At 37.5% G+C, this 23149-nt stretch overlaps 1 protein-coding gene across 1 annotated transcript in view; it reads left to right on the top strand.

The window, feature by feature from the left end:
• Nucleotides 1–2662: 2662 nt before the first annotated feature.
• Nucleotides 2663–23149, top strand: part of LOC133239091 (uncharacterized) — a 163516-nt gene continuing 143029 nt past the window's right edge. The window contains exon 1 of the mRNA XM_061402641.1: nucleotides 2663–3056. Within this exon, the coding sequence (XP_061258625.1) occupies nucleotides 2663–3056 (394 nt within the window). The remainder of the gene's footprint in view (nucleotides 3057–23149) is intronic.

Genomic DNA, 23149 nt, shown 5'->3' with positions numbered 1-23149 from the left:
ACCTTCTCTCTCTTCTCTTTCTCTTTCATGTGTTTATGTATCTGCCTATAATCTATCTCTACACATGCTTATGCTGGTGCTGCGGCTAAGTTGCTTCAGTCGTGTCCAACTCTCTGCCACCCCATAGACGGCAGCCCACCAGGCTCCTCTATCCATGGGGTTTTCCAGGCAAGAGTACTGGAGTGGGGTGCCATTGCCTTCTCCGACACATGCTTATACATGTGTATATTTTTTTAAACTTTCAAATAATTAAAAACAGAACTACCATATGATCTGGTGGTCCCACTTCTGGGTATATATCCAAAAGACATGAAATCAGGGTCTGCACTCCCGTGTTTTTTGCATCATTGTTCACAATACCAAGATATGGAAACAGCCTAAGTGTCCCTTGATGGAAGGATGCATGTGGTATAGATCTATCTATATCTGTATCTATGATGGGACATTATTCAATCTTAGAAAGGGACAAAATTCTTCCATTTGCAACAACATGAATGAACTGGAAGACATTACACTAAGTGTAATGTCAGAGAGAGAAATACAAATACTGTGTTAACTCACTTGTATGTGAAATCTAAGAAAGTCTGTCTCACAGACACATCTTATTCACCACTATTTTACACACCAATTTCAACATCTATTAATGAATTTTGCTTGAAAAAATATTTATAATGATTATTGCCAGTTGACAATTTTCTATACTTAGGTTTTTACTCTATAATAAGAAAGAACTTTTCATTTATTTATATAGAAATGGACTCATTAATTATTTTAGCATATGGGTTAGCAATTCTTTACTATCATTATATTTTTAAATATACTCAAATGGTCTCAGATTTAGCAAATGGTGCCCATGAAGCTGATACTCTTTGAACACTTTATGGCACAAAATAATATTCTAGGCATATCTTGTTCTGTTCTACCCTATCTCTGAAATCAACCACTTCTCCAAAGTTTCCTAGATTATTTTTTAAATAAATTTTTTTGAAGTATAGTTGCCTTACAATATTGTATTAGTTTGCAATCCTAGATCCTTTAAATAGAAAATGATATAAGAAATCAAGATGAGTGCTCAGTGTTACTTGAGGATCATTGCTTCTAAGCTCTCTTAATGCACAGAGTTAGCAACTATATGTACATACAAATATGTGTACACAGGTACATTAACATTCATGCATTTATACCTCTACGTATTTCTCAATGTATCTATATTTATTAATGTATCTATATACATACAAGCCTACATACACACAAGCACACACATATATATGAATATGCATACTGAACCAAAACATCTATAATTATTTCTTTGTTTATATTAAAATCATAATTTCATACTGATACTACCAATTCCAATGAAATACTAGAGTTCATAATGTTTTTCTCCCTTTCAAACACTTCTTATGACAATGAGAAACCTGCCTCCAGTTTGCTACAATATAGTTGTTTAATTTACTTAGCCTTAGAAAACACAGTAAGTTGTTTTCAGAATTGTTAACACATCATTTTGTGAAAAAGAAACCTAACCAAAGTCCAACATATTTTAGAACTAATTTTGTCTTTCGCCTGAGGCGTATAATCTAAATACTGAAAAGTTACCTGATTTAGTTTATTTTTTTTACCTCTCTGCAATGTGGTTACATTATTTCTCCAGATATAGCCTGTAAAATGCTTCTAGTTGTACTGTTTCAGAAATCCCCTCATACACATTATTTTTTGTTTTTGAGAATTTGAAACATTCACAGTATTGTGAATATCACCATTCTGTGATATTGTGAATATCACCATTCTGTGATATTGTGAAATATCACCATATTTATTTTATTCTTGCCAATCTTATATATAAGAAATGGTAACCCAGCACAGTTTTATTTTCTGTTTTGCCAGTATGAGAGACATTAAATATAGTTTCATATCTTTATACATTTCCTGAGAATTATTTGAAAATGTGTATTGCCTCTTCTTTGTCATACTCTGGGCAATTTGTCACACATATTCAGAGTTCTTTACATCAAGAATATTAATTCATTTGAGATACACATTGCAAATTTCGTTTTCACCTGTGTTTTTAATTTGAATATAAGAAAATGTTGCCATTCAATTATTATTTTGCTGTTAAATTAATTAATATTCTATTCTACTGAATCTAGACAAGAAAAGACCTCAAATACAATGACTAATGCCACTAAATAGATAGGAAAATTGAGCTTCAAAGAGACCAAATTGTCCAAAATCAATATATAATGTGTGTGTATAGAAACAGCTGTTAGTCACTCAGTCTTTTCCCATTCTTGCCACTCCACAGACTGTAGCCTGCCAGGCTCTGTCCATGGGATCCTCCAGGCAAGAATACTGGAGTGGGTTGCCATGCCCTATTCCAGGGGATAAAAACAGATAAATACACACATATATACACATTTTACATATACATGTATAAAATAAAATGAACCATATACATTTAAATTTTTATTTTTTAACACAGGGCCCAATCCCCAGCGGTGCCTAGACCTTGAAGTACAAAGAGGTTTGGACTGGACCCCTTTCCCTTCCCTCCTCCTCCTCCCTCCACCCCCAGGCTCTGCAGGCACCCACGGGTGCCCACAGGTACCAAGGATTGGCCTCATCAACCAGTTCTTCCCCTGGCTGAGGAGCTTCTGGGACCATGAGGCGTTGCAGGCAGGTGGACAGCCACGAGCTGGTAGGCGGGGTTGTCGAGCAAGGGCGAGTCACGGGGCACGTGAACCGCCAGGTGCTGGTGGGCGGGGTCATCCAGGAGGGCGTGAGGAGGCGGGCTGCGTGCAGCGGACAGTTTCCTTTCTCTCCTGTGGAGCTGCGAGGGGTTGGTAGCTACCTGTCCACGCTGGCCTGTTTCAGGCTCCCCAGCGAGGTCTTGTCGCGGGCCACTGGCCAGGGCACACCCTCCAGCCACTGGGATGGCCCAGCTTGTTCCTGTTCACAGGTTTGTTCTGCTGAGCCACCAGGTCATGGTCCGATGGCCAGTGTCCGCAGTGCGTCCTTGACAGCGCTGGGCAGAAGCCCCTCTGCAGGCAGGACAGGTAAGCGGCAATTATATGTTAGATAAATGTAACCATAAATGTTTATATTTAAACTTATTAAACTGGTTGTTCCTGAAGATACGGTGATGAGGATAATCATATCAGCAAAGTTATCGTGACTATTTCTAATGGAGTAAGAAATGAGCTACCACTTAAAGTATGTGTTAAATAGGAGATGATTGAAAGAGAGTAGAACTGTAGACCAGAAAGAAGACACTGTGTCTGTGGAGGACAGTGATTGTAAGGAGCAGAGGCAGACATACTAGTCGGCTGTCACCTGAGAGAAAGGGCAGAAGGGGTATGTGAGGGGCCTGTAGAGAGAGAGTGGCTAATTGATGTGGTTCTTGAAGCAAAAATTAAATCATTTAAAGTGAAGAAAGGAGATGACATGATCTTGTTTTGCTTTGTAAGCAACCAGATTATTTGTCAAATGAAGAATTGATAGAGTGGGGCTAACTTAAAAATATATATATTGAAGTCGAGTTGATTTATAATGTGTTGATTTCTGCTGTATGGCAAAGTGATTCAGTTATGCATGTATATACATTATTTTTCATATCCTTTTCCATTATGGTTTGTCACAGGGCATTGAATGCAGTTCCCTGTGCTATACTGTAGGACCTTTTTAAAAATCCAGCTTATGTATGTAATAGTTTGCATGTGCTACTTCCAAACTCCAAGTCCAGCTCTCCCCTACGCCCTTCCCAGTTGTCAACAAGAAGTCTGTTCTCTATGTCTGTGAACCTGTTTCTATTCCATAGATACATTCATTTGTGGCATATTTTAGATTCTACATACTAGTGATATCTTATGGTATTTGTCTTTCTCTTTCTTCACTTAGTATGATAATCTCTAGGTCTATCCCTGTTGCTGGAAGTGGCATTATTTCATTCTTTTTTATGGCTGAGTAGTAGTCCATTGTATATATGTGCCACATCTTTACCCATTCCTCTGTCAGTGGGTGTGTAGGCTGTTTGATGTTTTGGCTGCCTTGAACAGTACTGTTATGAACATAGGGGAACATGTATATTTTTGAAATATGGTTTTGTCTGGATATATGCTCAGGAGGGGGTTGCTGGATTACATGGCCAATCTGTTTTAGTTTTTTGTGGAAACTCCATACTGTTTTCCATACTAGCAGCACCAATTTATATTCAGAGTGGGGCATACTTGAATTGAGGTAGTTGATTCAGAAACTCTTAATCCAACAAAGTTTGTACTGGTGTGTTTATGATATAGATTATTTAATTCAAAATTTAACTTTAAGTTCTTTCTCTGTGTCATGCCCTGGATTCTAGACTAGAAGTAGAAAGATGTAGATAGCTATAAACAATATTTAAGTGCTATAATGTACAGTACATCTTTATAAATTGTATGTGAAGTGTAAGGAGGCTATTTTTAGGATGGCACACACATTTCTGGCTTGTGAAAACAAAACATACTTCCCTTGTAGCTCAGCTGATAAAGAATCCTCCTGCAATGCAGAAGCCTTGGTTCAATCCCTGGGTTGGGAAGATCCCCTGGAGAAGGGAAAGAATACTCCAATATTCTGACCTAGAGAATTCCATGAACTATGTAGTCCATGTGGTTGCAAAGAGTTGGACATGACTGAGCGGATTTCACTTCACTGCACTGTCTGGGGAGGAAATTCAAGTATTTGGATTGGACATTTTGAGAATTTATAAAGTTATTGAGACAACGTTTGGAAGATGTCAAAGATACACCTAGTCAAATGAATCCAGAGTGCAAGAGATGTGTGTGTCAGAGATGCAGGCCAGCTTATGAGTTGCCTGCAAATAGTTGGTATTCAAAGGTGTTGGTAGGTAAGATCCTCTAGGGAGAGTGAGTATAACAGGAGGAAAAGAGCAGAGCTTGTATTTAGCCTTGAGGGGCAGCAGCATGAAATGACTGGGTGGAGGGGAGTAAGCTTGGCAAGAGATTTAAGAGGGAAGCTAGAATAGCATAGTGCCATGGAAACTAATTGGCTGTAGTTTTGAAAGAAGCAGGAATGAATGTACAGATAGTGTCGAGTAATTCTAATAAAGCAAGTAAAGAAGAGCCAAAACTATTCATTTGATTTAGTTAAACAGATTCCATTCTTGAACTCCATAAAAGCTGGGGAGTGAGGGAGAGGTGAGGAAGTGGAGACAAATGGGGGAAGTTTGGCTGAAAGGAGGAAAATGGGAGATTAAAAGTTGGATAATTTTTCAATGAAAACATGTAAGTTTTCTTTGGGTCTGAGATTCTAATTTTTTTTCCTCCATTTAGTTTAGTTCCCTGCTTTAATCACACCTCCCAGATGTGGATTTTTGGTTTTCATAGGTGGTACCCCCAGTGATCAGTTAAGAGAACCCACCCAGGTTCCACAGTACACGGGAAGATCTCACAATAAGCAAATCATCTCAGAGAATAAATGCCCAGGTTGCTGTTGGAAGGGTTCCCAGGATGGGAAGATAACACTTAACAACCAGCGTAAGGGTTTTATCTTTATTAACCGAAGCGCAGCTCTGGGGAACATCTCAATATGAATAAATGATACATTTGCTAATGCAGCCAGCATTCAAAGATAACAAATGTATTGCTTTACGTGACAGTTCTCTTTTCCTAAATAATATATCTCATTAACTGAAGCTGTGTGTTTTCTTAACACTAACTCACTCAGTGCTGTCACTTTTCTAAACACAAACTGCTTCAAACTGATAGATATTCTTTATGATCCCGAAACTCTGCATCTCTACGACTCCTTTTGTTTTTAAGTGAGTTTTATTGCGGCAAAGAGGTTGCAAACTAAGACTTGTCACTTTCTGGTGGCAGTAATTTAGCATCTAATAAGCAAAATTCATAAGCCCCCCAAAAAGCTCAGTAGCTCAGGAGCTGATGCTGGGGGCACAAATGGAATTGACTTTAAAAGGAAGTGAATGTGACTCAGAAATGGAAATCAAGCTGAGAAAGAATTCTCCAGTGTGTATGTGAGAAGAAACAAAAAGGAAATATTGAATTCTGATAATTAGAAGAAGTTAAACCAACTAAAGATGGGCAGCTGATGTCTTGGTAGTAATGTTAATAAAATAATAATCATGATATTAACAATAGCCCTCATTTATCAAGTGCCAGAGACTGTTTGAAAGCTCAACTTGTTTTGTCATTCCCTTGTGAATTTTGCAAATGTTTTAATTTCTTGAAACTCCAATTATAAATCTAAAAAATAGAAATAAACATAATGACTGAAGTCACAAAGCAAGCTTCAAGTCATTGATTTTAAATCTGGGTTCATTGTTCAAACTCTTAACCATTATGTGCATCATTAAACTTGTAATAAGGATCTTTCCACACGTGGCTACCAATCAGCTACGTGGTTCAGTAAGGGAGAGGCTAAGTGAAAGGTTTAGGTATGAATTTTGCCCCATATGTAAAGTAAGGAGATTGAACTAGACAAATTATCCGATCTTATTCAGAGTGAATCATTTATCCTTTCGGTTGCGAGAAATTTCTGCAGAATGGCTGCATCTTAAATCCCTACTGTCACCACTGGAGAAAACAAAACTTTAATAGTCATTCACAGCCAAGGCTCCAGGTGTATAAACAAAGAATTAAAAAGGTGAATGAATGAATGATCAAAGGTCTATGCTGGTGGCACGATTTTAAGTGCTGTGGAAATATAATACTATGTAAGAATCAGAGTCAAGACAGAGATAACAGTTTCCTCTGACATCCCTGACCTGAGATATTTTCCTACATAAGAATTCTTAGTCTGGGTGGAATACTTAGATGTCATCAAAAGAATCTGTCCCTCATTGTTGATGCAATGAATCTCTCTAATGTGTTTTTCTTCCATTTTAGTTTCCCAGTATGCAGTGTTCCTGAAGTGCATAATGTATTTTCCTATAGATTGGCTGTTACTGGTAAAATGCAATTAGGTGGCTATCCTTAAGTACAGATATGTTCATAAGTTTAAACTTATTTTAATATCAGGATCTCTGGAACCAAAGAGTGCATTTGAACATCAAATACAACTTCATAATGCATATCATATATTGGAAAACTTTATATTCAAATCAATTTTCTCTGATGTCAGTACTAATGTATTGAATTTTTGCTTAATATTTATTTGGCTTATTTTTTGTGTTATTTCTGTTTGGTGTATCTCTTAGAATCTGTATATGAAATGATTGTTTAAAAATCTGCAACACATTTTTTTAAATGTGAAAAATAGAATCAATTTGTTTATTAACTTACCATTGCATTTATATTTCAATTTTATTATTTTGTTTCATCATTTATCTCACTTTCCCCTCCTTCCCTTCTTCCTACATTCTGTTGTCTTTACCATCTTTTTCTTCCTGAATTGTACTATTAAAGGTTTCTCTACAATTCTTTCAACTACTTTATTTTTTCTATAGATATTTGCCATTTGCCATTCTTATTCATTTGAAAATTGTAATAGTTATTTTGTAGTCTCTTTTACTTTGTTTTCTTTTGATTTATTAGAAAGGATGATTGATTTTATTCTATAAATTCTATTTAATATTTATATTTTAATCTCATCTCATTTTTAGCATATTTTTATTTTTAAAGATAATAATAAGGTTGTGAAAGCAACCCAGGTGTTCATCAGTGAATGAGTGTATAAGTAAAATTTTGTATGTACACACAGTAGAATATTGTGCAGTCTTAAAAGGAAAAGAAATTCGATGTATGCTCCAACATGGATAAACCCTGAAGACATTACATTAAGTGAAATAAGCCAGTCACAAAAAGGTTATTATATGATTCCACTTACATGAGGTACTTAGATAAGTGGAAATCATGGAGACAGAAAATAGAATAGTAGTTGTCAGGAGCTGAGGGGAAGGGAAGACTGATGTGTTCTTGTTTAATCAGTATAAAGTTGAAATTTCACAAGATGAGAGTTGTGGAGATGGATGGTGGTAATGTTAGAATAATTTTTATGTATTTAATGTCACTGAACTAAACACTTAAAGGTGGTTCATGTGATAATTTTTTTGTGTGTGCATTTTACAAAAATAGAAAATTTGGGAAACAACCCTATGGTGATACGTTTTGTTTTGTTTTCCTGTGGCTGGTCCATGCACTCATGGATTTCTACTGAGTTTTAAAATCTCTTCTGCCAGGAATCTAGGAATTCATTGATTCTAGATGAGTTTTGTGTTAATACCTCATACAGAAACTTCAAATTCATGCAGCTCTTTAAAATGTGAGTCACAAGCTATCTGTGGTCCAGAGTTAAGTAGTGATTTCCCAAAGTTTTGTTTGTTTGTTTTTTAAATCTCCTTTTGTCCAAATACTATCACAAATACTGCTTATTTCAGCAGCTAGTAGGAAAGGGATTATCTCATCAATTTAGCAAAGAGAGATGAATGTCAGAAGTGAATTAACCAAGATTACTCATAATTTGAAAACAGAAATTAAATGTTTAGTCTTATATTTATAGTTTTCAGTTACTTCATGTTTTTACACATCTATGCATGAACTCATGCCATGAGTTAAAAATACAGAATTAACATATGGTAAAAAAAAGAAAAAAAAGTATTAAAGTATTAGTTAACTGAAATTTTAATTAAATATATGTTTTATACTTTCTAATCCAATAATTCTATGTAGGAATTTACCCTAAGGATATAGCTGGAGAAGTGTGTAAAGAAATACATATATATATATATGACTATGTATATGAATGTTCATCACAGCATTGTTGATTATATTACAAAATCTGCACCAAAGTACAGTCCAGTGATAACTAATTAGTTAAATTATGACATCAGTACAATAAAATATGATAAAGCTATTAAAATGATGTTATGTAAATATATTTATGGAGGTAGAAATATATTTATATTTAATTGCTTATAAGTTACAAGATGTTATTTTATAAGTCCACTTTTTAAAGAAAAATTACAGACAAAAATATGTAGAAGCTTACACATCAAAATCAACAGATTATTTTTATATTGTGTGTTTAATAATAATTTTTATTTTTGGCTTTATCATTATTTTAAAATTTCATTCAGTGCATATGTAATTTTATGCAAAGTACATACCAATGAAGATTTTGAGTATTTAAGATATTTTTCTTTAGTTAGGTTTTGCTGGAATTACTACTTGCAATTGGCTGACAAATAATGAAATCTAGAACCTTAAAATTTTTTTTTCCAACTGAGAGCCAATTAGTCAAGCCAATATCTAGCTTTTAGAATTAAAATGTGATCATCTGAAAAATTCATGACTTGGTTTTTTCCTGCTTTCTGCTGGGGTCATGGTACCCACCCATGGGCTGTCCAGAACTGGAGAAAAAACAAAGCTTGTCTTGCATGGGAGCTACAATAGAAATGTCATATTCATTTTCATCGTGAGTCATTCTACACCCACTCACATCTCTTTCCTGAAAAAGAGCAAACACTTAAGGATTCCTTCTGTGACATTCTGACTTTAAAATTTATCCTCTTTAAGTCTATTCTTTTGTCATGAAAGACCTGGTCAAATGGAAGAAATATGACTCTCTGAGCATCTTGTCTCCCAGAGAAAATTTCCCTGCCAGAATGGAGGCAGTGTGGCCTCAGGGCCCCTTGTAAATAGCGCTCCTTCATTTTGTGTCACTATGAAAAAAGACCTAAATGAGAGTCATAGCTCAGCTTATACTAACTGGCCTGAGAATGCTAACTGCTAATTGCTAAGTAGGTAATATAAAACATGCATTATGACAACATTATTTCTAAAAAATATTGCATTTGATCAAATTGTACTAAATTGTTTATATTAGATTGTGTTGAATTGAACTGATCTGAAAATATTCAGTGCCGTGAATGCCAGTAAATTAACTGTAGAGTGAATTATTCTATAATGATGAAAAAACTGGGATCTTAACATTCTTTCTTCTTACTCTGAAACTCCCTTTGTTATTTTTTGTTTTATAATTATCCCACATTCAAATTAAACAACATATGCATCAAGGCACTTACTTTCTTCTGTCTCTGCAGTTTTACGTATGTCCTTTATTCTACTTTGAATGCCTTCTCTTTTCATATTGCTTATGTAGCTCCTATCCTACCAAATATTGCCTCCCAGAACCTTGATTGCCTTGCCTCCAAAAGCCAGAGTCCTTTCTTTTCAGATGAATAGTGTATCTTAGTGCCTAGCACATATATCCGATGTAACTTGAGACATAATGAAAGCTAGTTGCATTAACAAATCAATGGATAGACTCTAATATATAGCACATAAGGTATATCTATATATTTACATAGAGCTATTTAGTTACAGCCAAAGATGGAGAAGCTCTATACAGTCAGAAAAAACAAGACCAGGAGCTGACCGTAGCTCACATCATGAACTCCTTATTGCCAAATTCAGACTTAAATTGAAGAAAGTAGGGAAAACCATTAGACCATTCAGGTATGACCTAAATCAATTCCTTACAATTATACAGTGGAAGTGAGAAATAGATTTAAGGGCCTAGATCTGATAGATAGACTGCCTGATGAACTATGGAATGAGGTTCGTGACATTGTACAGGAGACAGGGATCAAGATCAGGCCCGTGGAAAAGAAATGAAAAAAAGAAAAATGGCTGTCTGGGGAGGCCTTACAAATAGCTGTGAAAAGAAGAAAAGTGAAAAGCAAAGGAGAAAAGGAAAGATATAAGCATCTGAATGCAGAGTTCCAAAGAATAGCAAGGAGAGATAAGAAAGCCTTCTTCAGCGATCAATGCAAAGAAATAGAGGAAAACAACAGAACAGGAAAGACTAGAGATCTCTTCAAGAAAATCAGAGATACCAAAGGAATATTTCATGCAAAGATGGGCTCGATAAAGGACAGAAATGGTATGGACCTAACAGAAGCAGAAGATATTAAAAAGAGATGGCAAGAATACACAGAAGAACTGTACAAAAAAGATCTTCACGACCCAGATAATCACAATGGTGTGATCACTAACCTAGAGCCAGACATCCTGGAATGTGAAGTCAAGTGGGCCTTAGAAAGCATCACTACGAACAAAGCTAGTGGAGGTGATAGAATTCCAGTTGAGCTATTCCAAATCCTGAAAGATGATGCTGTGAAAGTGCTGCACTCAATATGCCAAATTTGGAAAAGTCAGTAGTGGCCACAGGACTGGAAGAGGTCAGTTTTCATTCCAATCCCAAAGAAAGCCAATGCCAAAGAATGCTCAAACTACTGCACAATTGCACTCATCTCACACGCTAGTCAAGTAATGCTCAAAATTCTCCAAGCCAGGCTTCAGCAATATGTGAACTTCCTGATGTTCAAGCTGGTTTTAGAAAAGGCAGAGGAACCAGAGATGGAATTGCCAACATCCACTGGATCATGGGAAAAGCAAGAGAGTTCCAGAAAAACATCTATTTCTGCTTTATTGACTATGCCAAAGCCTTTGACTGTGTGGATCACAATAAACTGTGGAAAATTCTGAGAGAGATGGGAATACCAGACCACCTGATCTGCCTCTTGAGAAATTTGTATGCAGGTCAGGAAGCAACAGTTAGAACTGGACGTGGAACAACAGACTGGTTCCAAATAGGAAAAGGAGTTCGTCAAGGCTGTATATTGTCACCCTGCTTATTTAACTTCTATGCAGAGTACATCATGAGAAACGCTGGGCTGGAAGAAATACAAGCTGGAATCAAGATTGCCGGGAGAAACATCAATAACCCCAGATATACAGATGACACCACCCTTATGGCAGAAAGTGAAGAGGAACTCAAAAGCCTCTTGATGAAAGTGAAAGTGGAGAGTGAAAAAGTTGGCTCAAAGCTCAACATTCAGAAAACGAAGATCATGGCATCCGGTCCCATCACTTCATGGGAAATAGATAGGGAAACAGTGGAAACAGTGTCAGACTTTATTTTTCTGGGCTCCAAAATCACTGCAGATGGTGACTGCAGCCATGAAATTAAAAGACGCTTACTCCTGGAAGGGAAGTTATGACCAACCTAGATAGCATATTCAAAAGCAGAGACATTACTTTGCCAACAAAGTTCGTCTAGTCAAGGCTATGGTTTTTCCTGTGGTCATGTATGGATGTGAGAGTTGGATTGTGAAGAAGGCTGAGCACCGAAGAATTGATGCTTTTGAACTGTGGTATTGGAGAAGACTCTTGAGAGTCCCTTGGAGTACAAGGAGATCCATCCAGTCCATTCTGAAGGAGATCAGCCCTGGATTTCTTTGGAAGGAATGATGCTAAAGCTGAAACTCCAGTACTTTGGCCACCTCATGCAAAGAGTTGACTCATTGGAAAAGACTGTGATGCTGGGAGGGATTGGGGGCAGGAGGAGAAGGGGACGACAGAGGATGAGATGGCTGGATGGCATCACTGACTCGATGGACCTGAGTCTCTGTGAATTCCGGGATTTGGTGATGGACAGTGAGGCCTGGCATCCTGCGATTCATGGGGTCGCGAAGAGTCGGACACGACTGAGCGACTGATCTGATCTGATCTGATTTAGTTAGAGCACATATAAGCATATAGATATAGCACATTTTTTATGCCTTATGTTTCTTGGGAGCACAGATTTTCTTCCTGTTTTGATGCTAAGTCATTTTAGGCCAGGGATTCAGTCATTGGTATTTCTGTACTCTTTTATTGCAAGAGTGATAGTCACAGTTTTTCACATAGGTTAGGAATTCAATCAAATTGATTAAATACAAGACATATATAAATGAATATACTTATTGCCATCATGCATGTTTTATACCATTCATATTGCAGTATTCTCATGTTACTATGTATTATATGTAAGTCTTTTCCTTTTTTATTGAATAGTAAATCAATCGAAGAAAAAACTTGCATCTTGTACATATTGATACATACTTTACCTTTTTCCACTTTCTGTGTCTGAAGCTGAGCTCTAATCTTGCACTCATATTGTGTTTGTTGGATAAATGAATAAATGTTTGCACAAAAAGGTACCTTCAAATCCTTCCAGTCAGGCTTTTGTTTACTCTTTTTTTCTTTTATTTGAGGTATCTCATCTATGCCAGACATTAGCTTTATTCACTTTATATTCCAAGGACTCAGCACAGCCCTGCTCACAATCACCTCCATGTGTTTGTCTGTACACTCATAGAAGAACTCATAATTTAGAGGAGATGGAGAAGGTACAATTCATGCTTAGCTTTAAGAGAAAAGAGTGCTCACTGTCTGCCTCTCTATCATGATGATAATGATTGGATTGTACTTTGGGCATGGCTAGAAACTGAGTTTATAGCAGGAAGGGCTAGGCTGCTCTGAACACAGATCCATACTTTGGGTTCTGAGGACACATCCAGATGAAAGAATTGAGAGATCAGTCTTGAGAAAGCTAGAGAACTTGAAGACTATGGTCTAGGCAAGATGGGAATTTGGAAAGTTTGGCAGCAGAGAGGAATCCAGGACTGACACCATTTAGAAGTGAAAGGAGTCAGGCATTTGGTAAATGGAAAACTTTGTAGAAATGACCTTGATTAATGCTTTCATTTTAAGAGTAAAGGAATAGCAAAATCACACTTAAAGAATATAAGAAGGAAACAGAGCTATTGTGGCATGAAAAGGACAAATCACAAAATAAAATACTAATAATATAGACATAGTAATTAAGAACTTTTATTCATTCAACAGCATTATTAGTAATGAAAAAGAAAATCACAGACAAGGAGAAAATTTTTTTCAATATATTTAATAAATGGCTTCCTACCAGAATACATAAATAACTCCTTCAAAGTTATCATTTAGAGGTTAATAGCAATAGAAAATAGATAAAATAATTGAAGCACTTCTTCACAGAATGAGATATGGCAAATAACTGCATTAAAAAAGGGTGTTCAAATTCCTAAGTCATTGTGATATGTGAATTAAAACTATTATGAAATACCTGTACATGTACTAAATAAAATTACTAAAATGATAAAGACAGACAATAGTAAGCATAGATGATAATGAATCTAGAAACTCTCTTACTGCTGGTTTGAGTGTAAATCGGTTAAAACACCATTTAAAACACTTTGCAGTAAGCAAAACTGAATCTGTGCATATTTTATAAAGTAATGATCGTATTCCTAGGTATTTATCCAAAAGAAAATCTGAAACTTCAGAAGAAGAAGATCTGTGCAAGAATTTCAAATAATAGTTAAATAAATCATGATATATTTTTACCTTGAGCTGAACATCAGTAAGAATGAGTGAACTATAACTGTACACAACCATATGAGTGCATCTCATAGTAAATACTGAGCAAAGTACCTACTATTTGATTACAGACAATGGTAATCTATAATACTGGAAGTTAAATGTAATAATTACTCTAGGTTGTAGGGATGGGGCAGGCAGTGGATAGACAAAGAAAATAAGACTTTTCATTATGAGAATACTATAAATTTGATTTTGGTGCTAGATTCATACATTTATTTCAAAAATAGCTTTGCTGTATTATAATTTTTCCTTTTTTGTGTGTGAATTCAAAAATAAACCTCTGAAGCATCTAAAAGGTTATTTGTCACTTTCTCTACCCATGTCTTTTTCTTTTATTCCTTTCCCCCTCACTCTCTCTACCTTAATTTCTTATTCTTCTTTTCTATTTTTCTTTATCTCATCTGTTTTCTCAATCTGCTCCATCAAATACTTCTGTTAATTGAAGCTCGTGGACTATGGGTTTCCTGACTGAGCCCAGACTTTCTGTGTCTCTACACTGCTCTACCCGTTAAGAGTGTCCTCTGCCCTTGTCTCTGTTTCTCTGATGATGCCCAGACTTCATAAATCAACAGATCCCCATTTCTACCATGAATCCTTTTCTTAGTTCTCCAGCTGGCATAGACAGCTCCCTCTTCAGAGATTCTGTCTTACACACTTGCCTCTTACCTACCATTGCACAAATGGCATATGTACCTCAAAACATACATTTTTGGAGACATATATGCCCAGCAAATAGTAAGTTCTCAGGCAATGCTTGTCGACCAATTTATGGTGGCTGGTGAGAAAGAGAAAATGGGAAACCAGAGACATGTACTTTCACAGGCTTCTTATTTGATCCATCTTTTAATTCTTTCAATAATCTGTTCTCTGTACATTTTCTGTTATGACTTGTCCTTCACTGTTTCTTCATTCTCTATTTTATTTTCCTCCTGTTTTATTCTCTCACTTCCCTTATCCTTTGCCAGGAGGTCATATCCTTTTTCTCCTATTCCTTATTTGAAAGATTTCCAAGGCTATGAAACCCCCTGCTTCTCCTTTCTCACCCTCCTTTTCAGTTCACCCACCCACACACTCTAAGTAATTCAAGTTTTATTTAGAATGAGTAAAAATAAAATTGCTCCAGGGCACAGATCATGTAGGCCGAGCTTTGCCTGGAGACCGTATTTACAGCTTAGTGATAAATTGGGATTGTTATCAAGGGGTTGACAGCCTGTTAACTAAAGCAAGGCTAGAAATTTTGTCATAAGAATTACTGAACATGGGAGAGTAAAATACTTAATGGCTCCTGCAGTAAAAATAAGTGTGTAAATAGCAACCAACATAATAAGAATTACTGTGGTCAGTTTGGGGACAGAATTGTGATAAGGGTAGGCCTATGAGGATAGACTCACCCTGGCCTAAAGACATGACCTCCAGAATAAGACAAGGATCGGTTGGAAGTCTAGGCTGGCAGATTTTGCAATGGGGTCTAAGAGCTAGTCCCTAGACAAATAGTAGCTGAGTAACTCTTTCTAAAGCTACAGACTTTCCTGTCTCAAAGTACTAAAAGTATAATAAAGACTGGAATCCAAATAAAGAGAACAAGGCAGGAAGCTAGTTTTGCAGACTGGATCACAGATTCCCCCCAACCACCCCCAGGGACCCAGAAGAACTAACTTATTTGATTCAGTGAATGAAATCCAAGTTCCTTCTGTGTTCAGGGATGAGCTACATTTCCCCTTGTACTTAGATTTAGCTGTTTTCTTAAGTTGTGACCAATAAAATGTAGGGGAGAGGAAGTCGTGTATGACCCCCAGGCTTGCCTGTTAATACTGTCTCATGCACACTCCCATCCTCCATACCTTTCCCTAGCTGTGGGTGATTGGAGAAAAATTTGAAGTGGTGAGTCTCAAAATAGAAGCCTAGAATGTTGAGTTACTCCTTAAGGAAAGTCATTCAGGAAAAGAAAAAAAAGAGGAAAAAAAATTAGAAACAGACACGTCTAGTCACTTGCACTCAGAAAACCTTTCTCAGCTTGTAGATTGTGTAGATTGTGTAAGGAATCAGTTTTCATTTTGTTAAGAAATTTAAAATATACAGAAATTAGTCTACCATGACAAATATATGATTATAGAATAGTCGATAGTAAACCTGACCTGGAAAAGGCAATGGCAACCCACTCCAGTACTCGTCTGGAAAATCCCATGGACGGAGGAGACTGGTAGGCTTCAGTCCATGGGGTCGCTAAGAGTCAGACACAACTGAATGACTTCACTTTCACTTTTCACTTTCATGCATTGGAGAAGGAAATGGCAACCCACTCCAGTGTTCTTGCCCAGAGAATCCCAGGGACAGGGGAGCCTGGTGGACTGCCGACTATGGGGTTGCACAGAGTCGGACACAACTGAAGTGACTTAGCAGTAGCAAGCCTGACCAGCATGGTTCATGGGTTGATTATGATCTTCCAGTTTTTGCCATTCTTCTTCTTTGTTTTGTTTGTTTTTTGTTTGCTGGTTGGTTTAAAAGTCCTCTTTATTCCTAGAAAACAATCCCAAACCTCATTCAATGTGATTTGGATCGATGGACTCCCACATCCTCCATATTCAGGGGTGATACATGATTCAGACCTGTATAGTCAGCATATTCAGTCTCTCAGCCTCTTAGTTATATAGGGATTCATGATCAAAAAATGGGTTCAGTCAAAATGAATCTTTCCAATGGCTAAGTAGTTACAAGAATGTCAAGCTGAATCTTCAGGGGGTCTCTATGAAGAAAAAAGGCTTCTTGAGAATGAAGCTAACATTGCTGTTCGGTCGCCCAGTCATGTCCAGCTCTTTGTGAACCCTACGGACTGCAGTACACCAAGCCTCCCTGTCCTTCCCCAGCTCCCAGGGTTGCCCAAGTTCATGTTCATTGCAATGGTGATGCCATCCAGCCATTTCATCCTTTGATGCCCTCTTCTTCTTCTGCCCTTGGATCTTCCCAGAATCAGGGAATTTTCCAGTGAGTCATCTGTTTGCATCAGATGGCCAAAATACTGGAGCTTCAGCTTTAGCATCATTCCTGCCTGTGAGTATTCAGGGTTGATCTCCCTTAAGATTGACTGGTTTGATCTCCTTGCTGTCCAGGAGACTCTCTGGAGTCTTCCTCAGCAACACAGTTTGAAGGCATCATTTCTTTAGTGTTCTGCCTTCTTTACAGTCCAGTTCTCACAACCATATGTGGCCAGTGGGAAGACCATAGCCTTGACTATACAAACCTTTGTGAGCAGAGTGATGTCTCTGCTTTTCAACACACTGTCTAGGTTTGTCATCGCTTTCCTGTCAAGAGGAATCATCTTCTGATTTCATGGTTGTAGTCACTGTCCACAGTACTTTTGGAGCCCAAGCAGAGGAAATCTGTCACTACTTCTACCTTTTCCCCTTTTATTCACCATGCAGTAATGGGACAGGGCCAGATGCCATGATCTTAGTTTTTGTGTTGTTGTTGTTGTTTTTTTAATATTTAGTCTTAAGCCAGCTCTTTCACTCTCCTCCTTCACCCTCATCAAGAGGCTCTTTAGTTCCCTTTCTTCCATTAGAGTGGTATCATCCACATACTGGAAGTTGTTTATGTTTCTCCCACCTATCTTGATTCCAGCTTGTAACTCATCCAGCCCAGTATTTCTCATGATGTGCTCAGTGTACAGGTTAAACAAACAAGGTGACATCAGACAGCCCTGTTGTACTCCTGTCTCAATCTTGAACCAATCAGTTATTCCATACATTCTAACTGTTGCTTCTTGACCTGCATACAAGTTCATCAGGAGACAGGTAAGATGGTCTGGTATTTCCATCTATCTAAGAGCTTATTAAAAAGTAGAGGCATTACTTTGTCAACAAAGGTCCCTCTAGTCAAGGCTATGGTTTTTCCACTAGTCATGTATGGATATGAGAGTTGGACTATAAAGAAAGCTGAGTGCAGAATTGATGCTTTTGAACTGTGGTGTTGGAGAAGACTCTTGAGAGTCCCTTGGACTGCAAGGAGATACAGCCAGTCCATCCTGAAGGAGACCAGTCCTGGGTGTTCATTGGAAGGACTGATATTGAAGCTGAAACTCCAATACTTTAGCCACCTGATGTGAAGAGCTGACTCATTTGAAAAGACCCTGTTGCTGGGAAAGATTGAGGGCAGGAGGAGAAGGGGACGGCAGAGGATGAGATGGTTGGATGGCATCACCGACTCAATGGACATGAGTTTGGGTAAACTGTGGGAGATGCTGATGGACAGGGAGGCCTGGCATGCTGCAGTTCATGGGGTTGCAAAGAGTCAGACACAACTGAGTGACTGAACTGTTTTCCACAGTTTGTCATGATCCACATGGTCAAAGGCTTTAGCGTAGTTGATGAAACCAAGATAGATGTTTTTATGAAATTCACTTGCCTTTTCTATCACTCAGTGAATGTTGGCGGTTTAATCTCTAGTTGCTCTGCCTTTTCTAAACCCAGCTTGAACATCTGGAAGTCCTTGGTTTGCATAATGCAAAGTGTATCATGCAAGATTTTTAAGCTTGACCTTACTAGCATGGGAGATGAGTGCAGTTGTCGGATGGTTAGCACATTCTTTGGTGCTAACATAGTAGAAAGCAAAACTGAGACATAGAGATAGCTTCTTGATAACATTATTTGAACACACAAAGCCAACTATTCCTGATTGAAGCAGCTTTGAACATTTTATTGATGTAGGCAATATGTCCACTTTTATTTCAAGAAAGTGCAAGTGGACTTTTCTGAGAATCAGAATAAAAATAAATGATTTGAACCTTTTTACCTGACTTTTTGGTCTTCCCAGGTGGCTCAGGGGTAAAAAATATACCTGCCAATGCAGGAGACACAAGAGACTTGGATTTGATCCCTGGGTCACAGACGTTCCTTGGAGCAGAAAATGGCAACCCACTCCAATGTTCTTGCCTAGAAAATTCCAGGGACAGAGGAACCTGGTGGGCTGCAATCCACAGGGTTGCAGACACAACTGACCATACACACACACACACACACACCTAACTTTTTATCCAGGTTGGATAAAGTAGTTCCAGATAAAGTTAAAAATGAGAAGATAAAATGTGTGGAGCAAGATATATTCCTATCTAGTCATCATTCAAAGGGACATATAATACTGAGTTATTACATAGAGAACACTCAATAAATGTTTTTGATGGATCAGGTATATATCTTACACCATGCAAATAATATCTGACTATAATTTTCTATTTCTTATACAATCTTAATCATAAATCTTCCTTATGATTAGTATAAGAGTATGGTTTATTATTGAAGTCACATACTTTTGAGAGTGAAATAACTGTTAATAATTACACTGAATAACATACATAAACCATGACTTTCCTGGACAAAGCTGAGCATATTTTCTCCTATATGTAAATACAAAATTTTGATGTAAACTTATACAGAAACTATTTGTTCAAATCCCAGTGATAATACCCAGTTCTCATTTTGTCTCTTTAGAATATAGACAACAATAAAGTGAAGAATGAGTATGAAAATGATAAGTATGATAATACTTATGAAGAACTTAAGTATTATCCAGTGAGGTTTTTATTCCTCCTAATATAAAATATTTTGTGAATACATGTGTGTGTGTATATGTATCAGTGAATTTTTATGAGGACAGTGACCATAAGAAACTCTAGAAATATCTAACAGATAGTGATGACTTAGTCAAGATAAGAACTACATAGTGCTCATTTTTTAAGAAAAGGTAATAATTTCAGTATCTATGAGAATGTATTGAATTTGAGATACTATTAGGATATCCAGAAAGAGCTACACTCCTAAAACCACTGAGAAGAATTGGGAGTGAAGGCAAACATACAGTAATTACCAGTAGGTAGTTTAAGCCACAGCTAAGGGAAAAATAAATGGAATTCTTTTTTTGCTTTACTTGCCTAAAAACATGAAGAAATGAATCTTGATTTCTCTTTCCTCTCTGTATTTCCCACTTAGTCCAACTCAAGCACGACCCCTAGCACACTTTTTAGGACAGTATTGCCATTCACTAATATTAGGGATTGGCAGACTAACTGGCAGATAAATGAACCATGTTTTTGTGTATGTGTGTGTGAAATGTTATCTAAGAACATTCATTTTCCTCATATGAGTTCCTATAGCATGTACTATCTTGATCATTTCTTAGTTCCCATGTGTATAAAACCTTAAAACCTTTTGCAACTCATTTTTTTCCTACTTATGTTCCACTGGCTTGGAAAATATTTAAGGACAAGGGCTACTATTAAGTGAACATCTTTATATTCCCCACAGCTTCCAGCAAACTGCCTTGTCTGAGATTAGTACTAAACAAAGGCCTTCATTCTGACATAAGCGAGCAGAAGCCCAGTACAGATTTTGTGTTTGTATCTATGTTCCCCAAAGAGGAAAATGTCAAAGAAATAGCTTTCATATTTGACCATTAAGTATGTGTCCATCACAGTACTCCTCTCATTATCTACATTTTCTCATTTAATAACATTTAATCACAGCAAACCAGAAAGGCTAGCATTATTATCCCCTTTTAACAGATGATGCAACTAGGACTCAAAAAGAATAGATCATTTGTCTAGAAATATAAAGACAGTGAACAGGAACTGGATTTTATGCCTAATATATCCAGATCCAAACCCCACGTTAAACAGAAGTGTAACTTGTTTACACCTTTTATACTGCTTCTTTCTTTGAGAAAGCCATAGCTGTTAACCAAAGTCATTATTTCTAGAATCTAAATTTTAGGATTAAGACTGTCCCTCTTCAGACTACAGCCAACGAATAAGCCTTAAGTGCAGCCAAAAATGAAGCAACTGGACACCACAGGTGTTAGGGAAGTTCCAAATTCTTGATCTGCCCAGCTCACCCTACACAGCAAGACACTGCTACATCTGCTCTCCCAAGGGTTAAGAGGCTGAGGATGATGCAAGCAGATCCTCTGTGCTCCCTCCTCTTGACAACAGGAACAGCAGGGCCCTGCCCAACTCATTTGCCTGTCAAGGTGACATTATTAGTAGTAGTCAAGGGTTTTTCATCCACCGAGTCTTCTTAAACCCCATTACTGAATGGAAGTTTTCATCTCAGACAGTTGACCTTTTGGTAGCCTGCTCAGACTGTGGAGCAGTCTAATCATTTAGGCCAGGTTACTCCATGTTTATACAGGCTGCTGTGGCAGCTTCCAAAAGACTCCCAGCAGCCTGAAGTCCTTTCAGCAAATCTTACTCATCTCTAATCTTTGTGTATATTTACTTGCATTTTATACTTTATTTCCTGCCAACTGCCAATTATGGTAAATATTAGAATGATTTATGAACAACTAATTTCTAAGCAAACACCCTAATTAATCTTCACAGAAATCCCATGAGAAACCTTGTGCCCCCATTTTTCAGATTAGAAAGCTGACACTTAGGCACTTGAAGTGACATGCACAAGCTTACTCTGACAATCAGTGGCATCACTTCAGAGGTGAATTCAGCTCCTGTTAATCTAATTGCTTCTCTACAGCAAAGCTGCCTGTCAAATAACACTTTCCATTTGTTTAGTGCTTTACAGTTTAAAATTTCTCACCATATAGAGGATCTGACCTCATCCTTACAGTGGCCCTGATGAATAAGGAAGGCAGGCAATGTTCTTTTATAGATGAAGAAACTGAGGCCCAACAAGTTTAAAATATCTGTTTGAAGGAACTTAGCAAGTGAGTACCTGAGCCGAAGCTGAAAGCTGCTCTCAGGAGAGTCCTATCATTGCTCTTTCGAGTGCCATCCTACAAGGCCACTTATTCCAGAAAGTTCCATTTTCTAACTGTGTCTTTCCTGTCAATGACAAGAGGACATGATCATGTTACGTTTTCAAAGGAACATGCAGTTGACTGAGAAAGTAATATTTAGGTGGCACAAAGATGACACAGATGGAAGGAAGATAGCACAGTGGAGAGCTCTGAATACCCTGATGCCAAGGAGTACCCTGCTGCTCAAGGAGCAGCATGTGAGAATCAGGCCTCTGGCTGCAAGGGCTTTGTGGTGTAGCCATACAAGCCCTATAGCAAAACTTTGTAGCCAGACTTTGGCATCCAGTAGATTCAAGGCCGTGTCATCAATGACCTTGGGCTGTTTACATGTCTTACCTCAGTACCATTTTCTTCATCCGAGAACTGAGGAAAAATAATCCCTACTTTATGGAAAATTTGGGAGGAGGAGGAGGTAAATAAACATGTCACAAATACACAGCATTTTGTGGCTGAAGAGAAGGAGAATGAAATGAGGGTGCATGTATGAACGGAGGTGATGATGTGTGTGAGCTGGGATGGAGAGGAAGTAGACAGGAGACTGAAGTCTGGCTGTATCTGCTGCCTTGTGTCCAGAGCTTATTGTGAGTTTAAAATATCAAATTTATTCTGCTTCTCTCAATCTTGCATTGACATTTTCCATGACAATTTGCAAGGCAGTTTCATAGAAATGCCTAGAAACTAGTCTTCATAGCCATCAAAGTGAGAGAGATACTAGAGGGGAAATTTGCCCACATTATCCATATTGTCTGTTCTGTCTATGCCCACTAGACAGGGAAAGGAACATAGCCATGGAACTATGAGAGGGAGAGCTCAGAAACAGATTTTTTTAGACCAATATACCCATTTCTTTGGACTTACATAGCACAGCCACAGAACTTGGGCTTGAGAAAAATGTTAGAAGTCACTCATCCGTCTTCTAGCCAACTCTGGACATCCCTGTTATGATTTTGGTGTTGAGTTCTCTTCACAATCTCAAATTTTTTCCTTTGGAAAAATTCTTCACCTTTGCTCAAACATTCCTCTAGGCCCCAATTCCAGTATTTACCTTATTCTCTCTTCTATTCATCTAAACAAGAAGAATCTGTTCCACCCAA

Source organism: Bos javanicus, chromosome 26 (assembly GCF_032452875.1).
Source record: "Bos javanicus breed banteng chromosome 26, ARS-OSU_banteng_1.0, whole genome shotgun sequence".
NCBI classification, from domain to species: Eukaryota; Metazoa; Chordata; class Mammalia; order Artiodactyla; family Bovidae; genus Bos; species Bos javanicus.
This window is presented reverse-complemented; position numbering and strand designations above follow the sequence as displayed.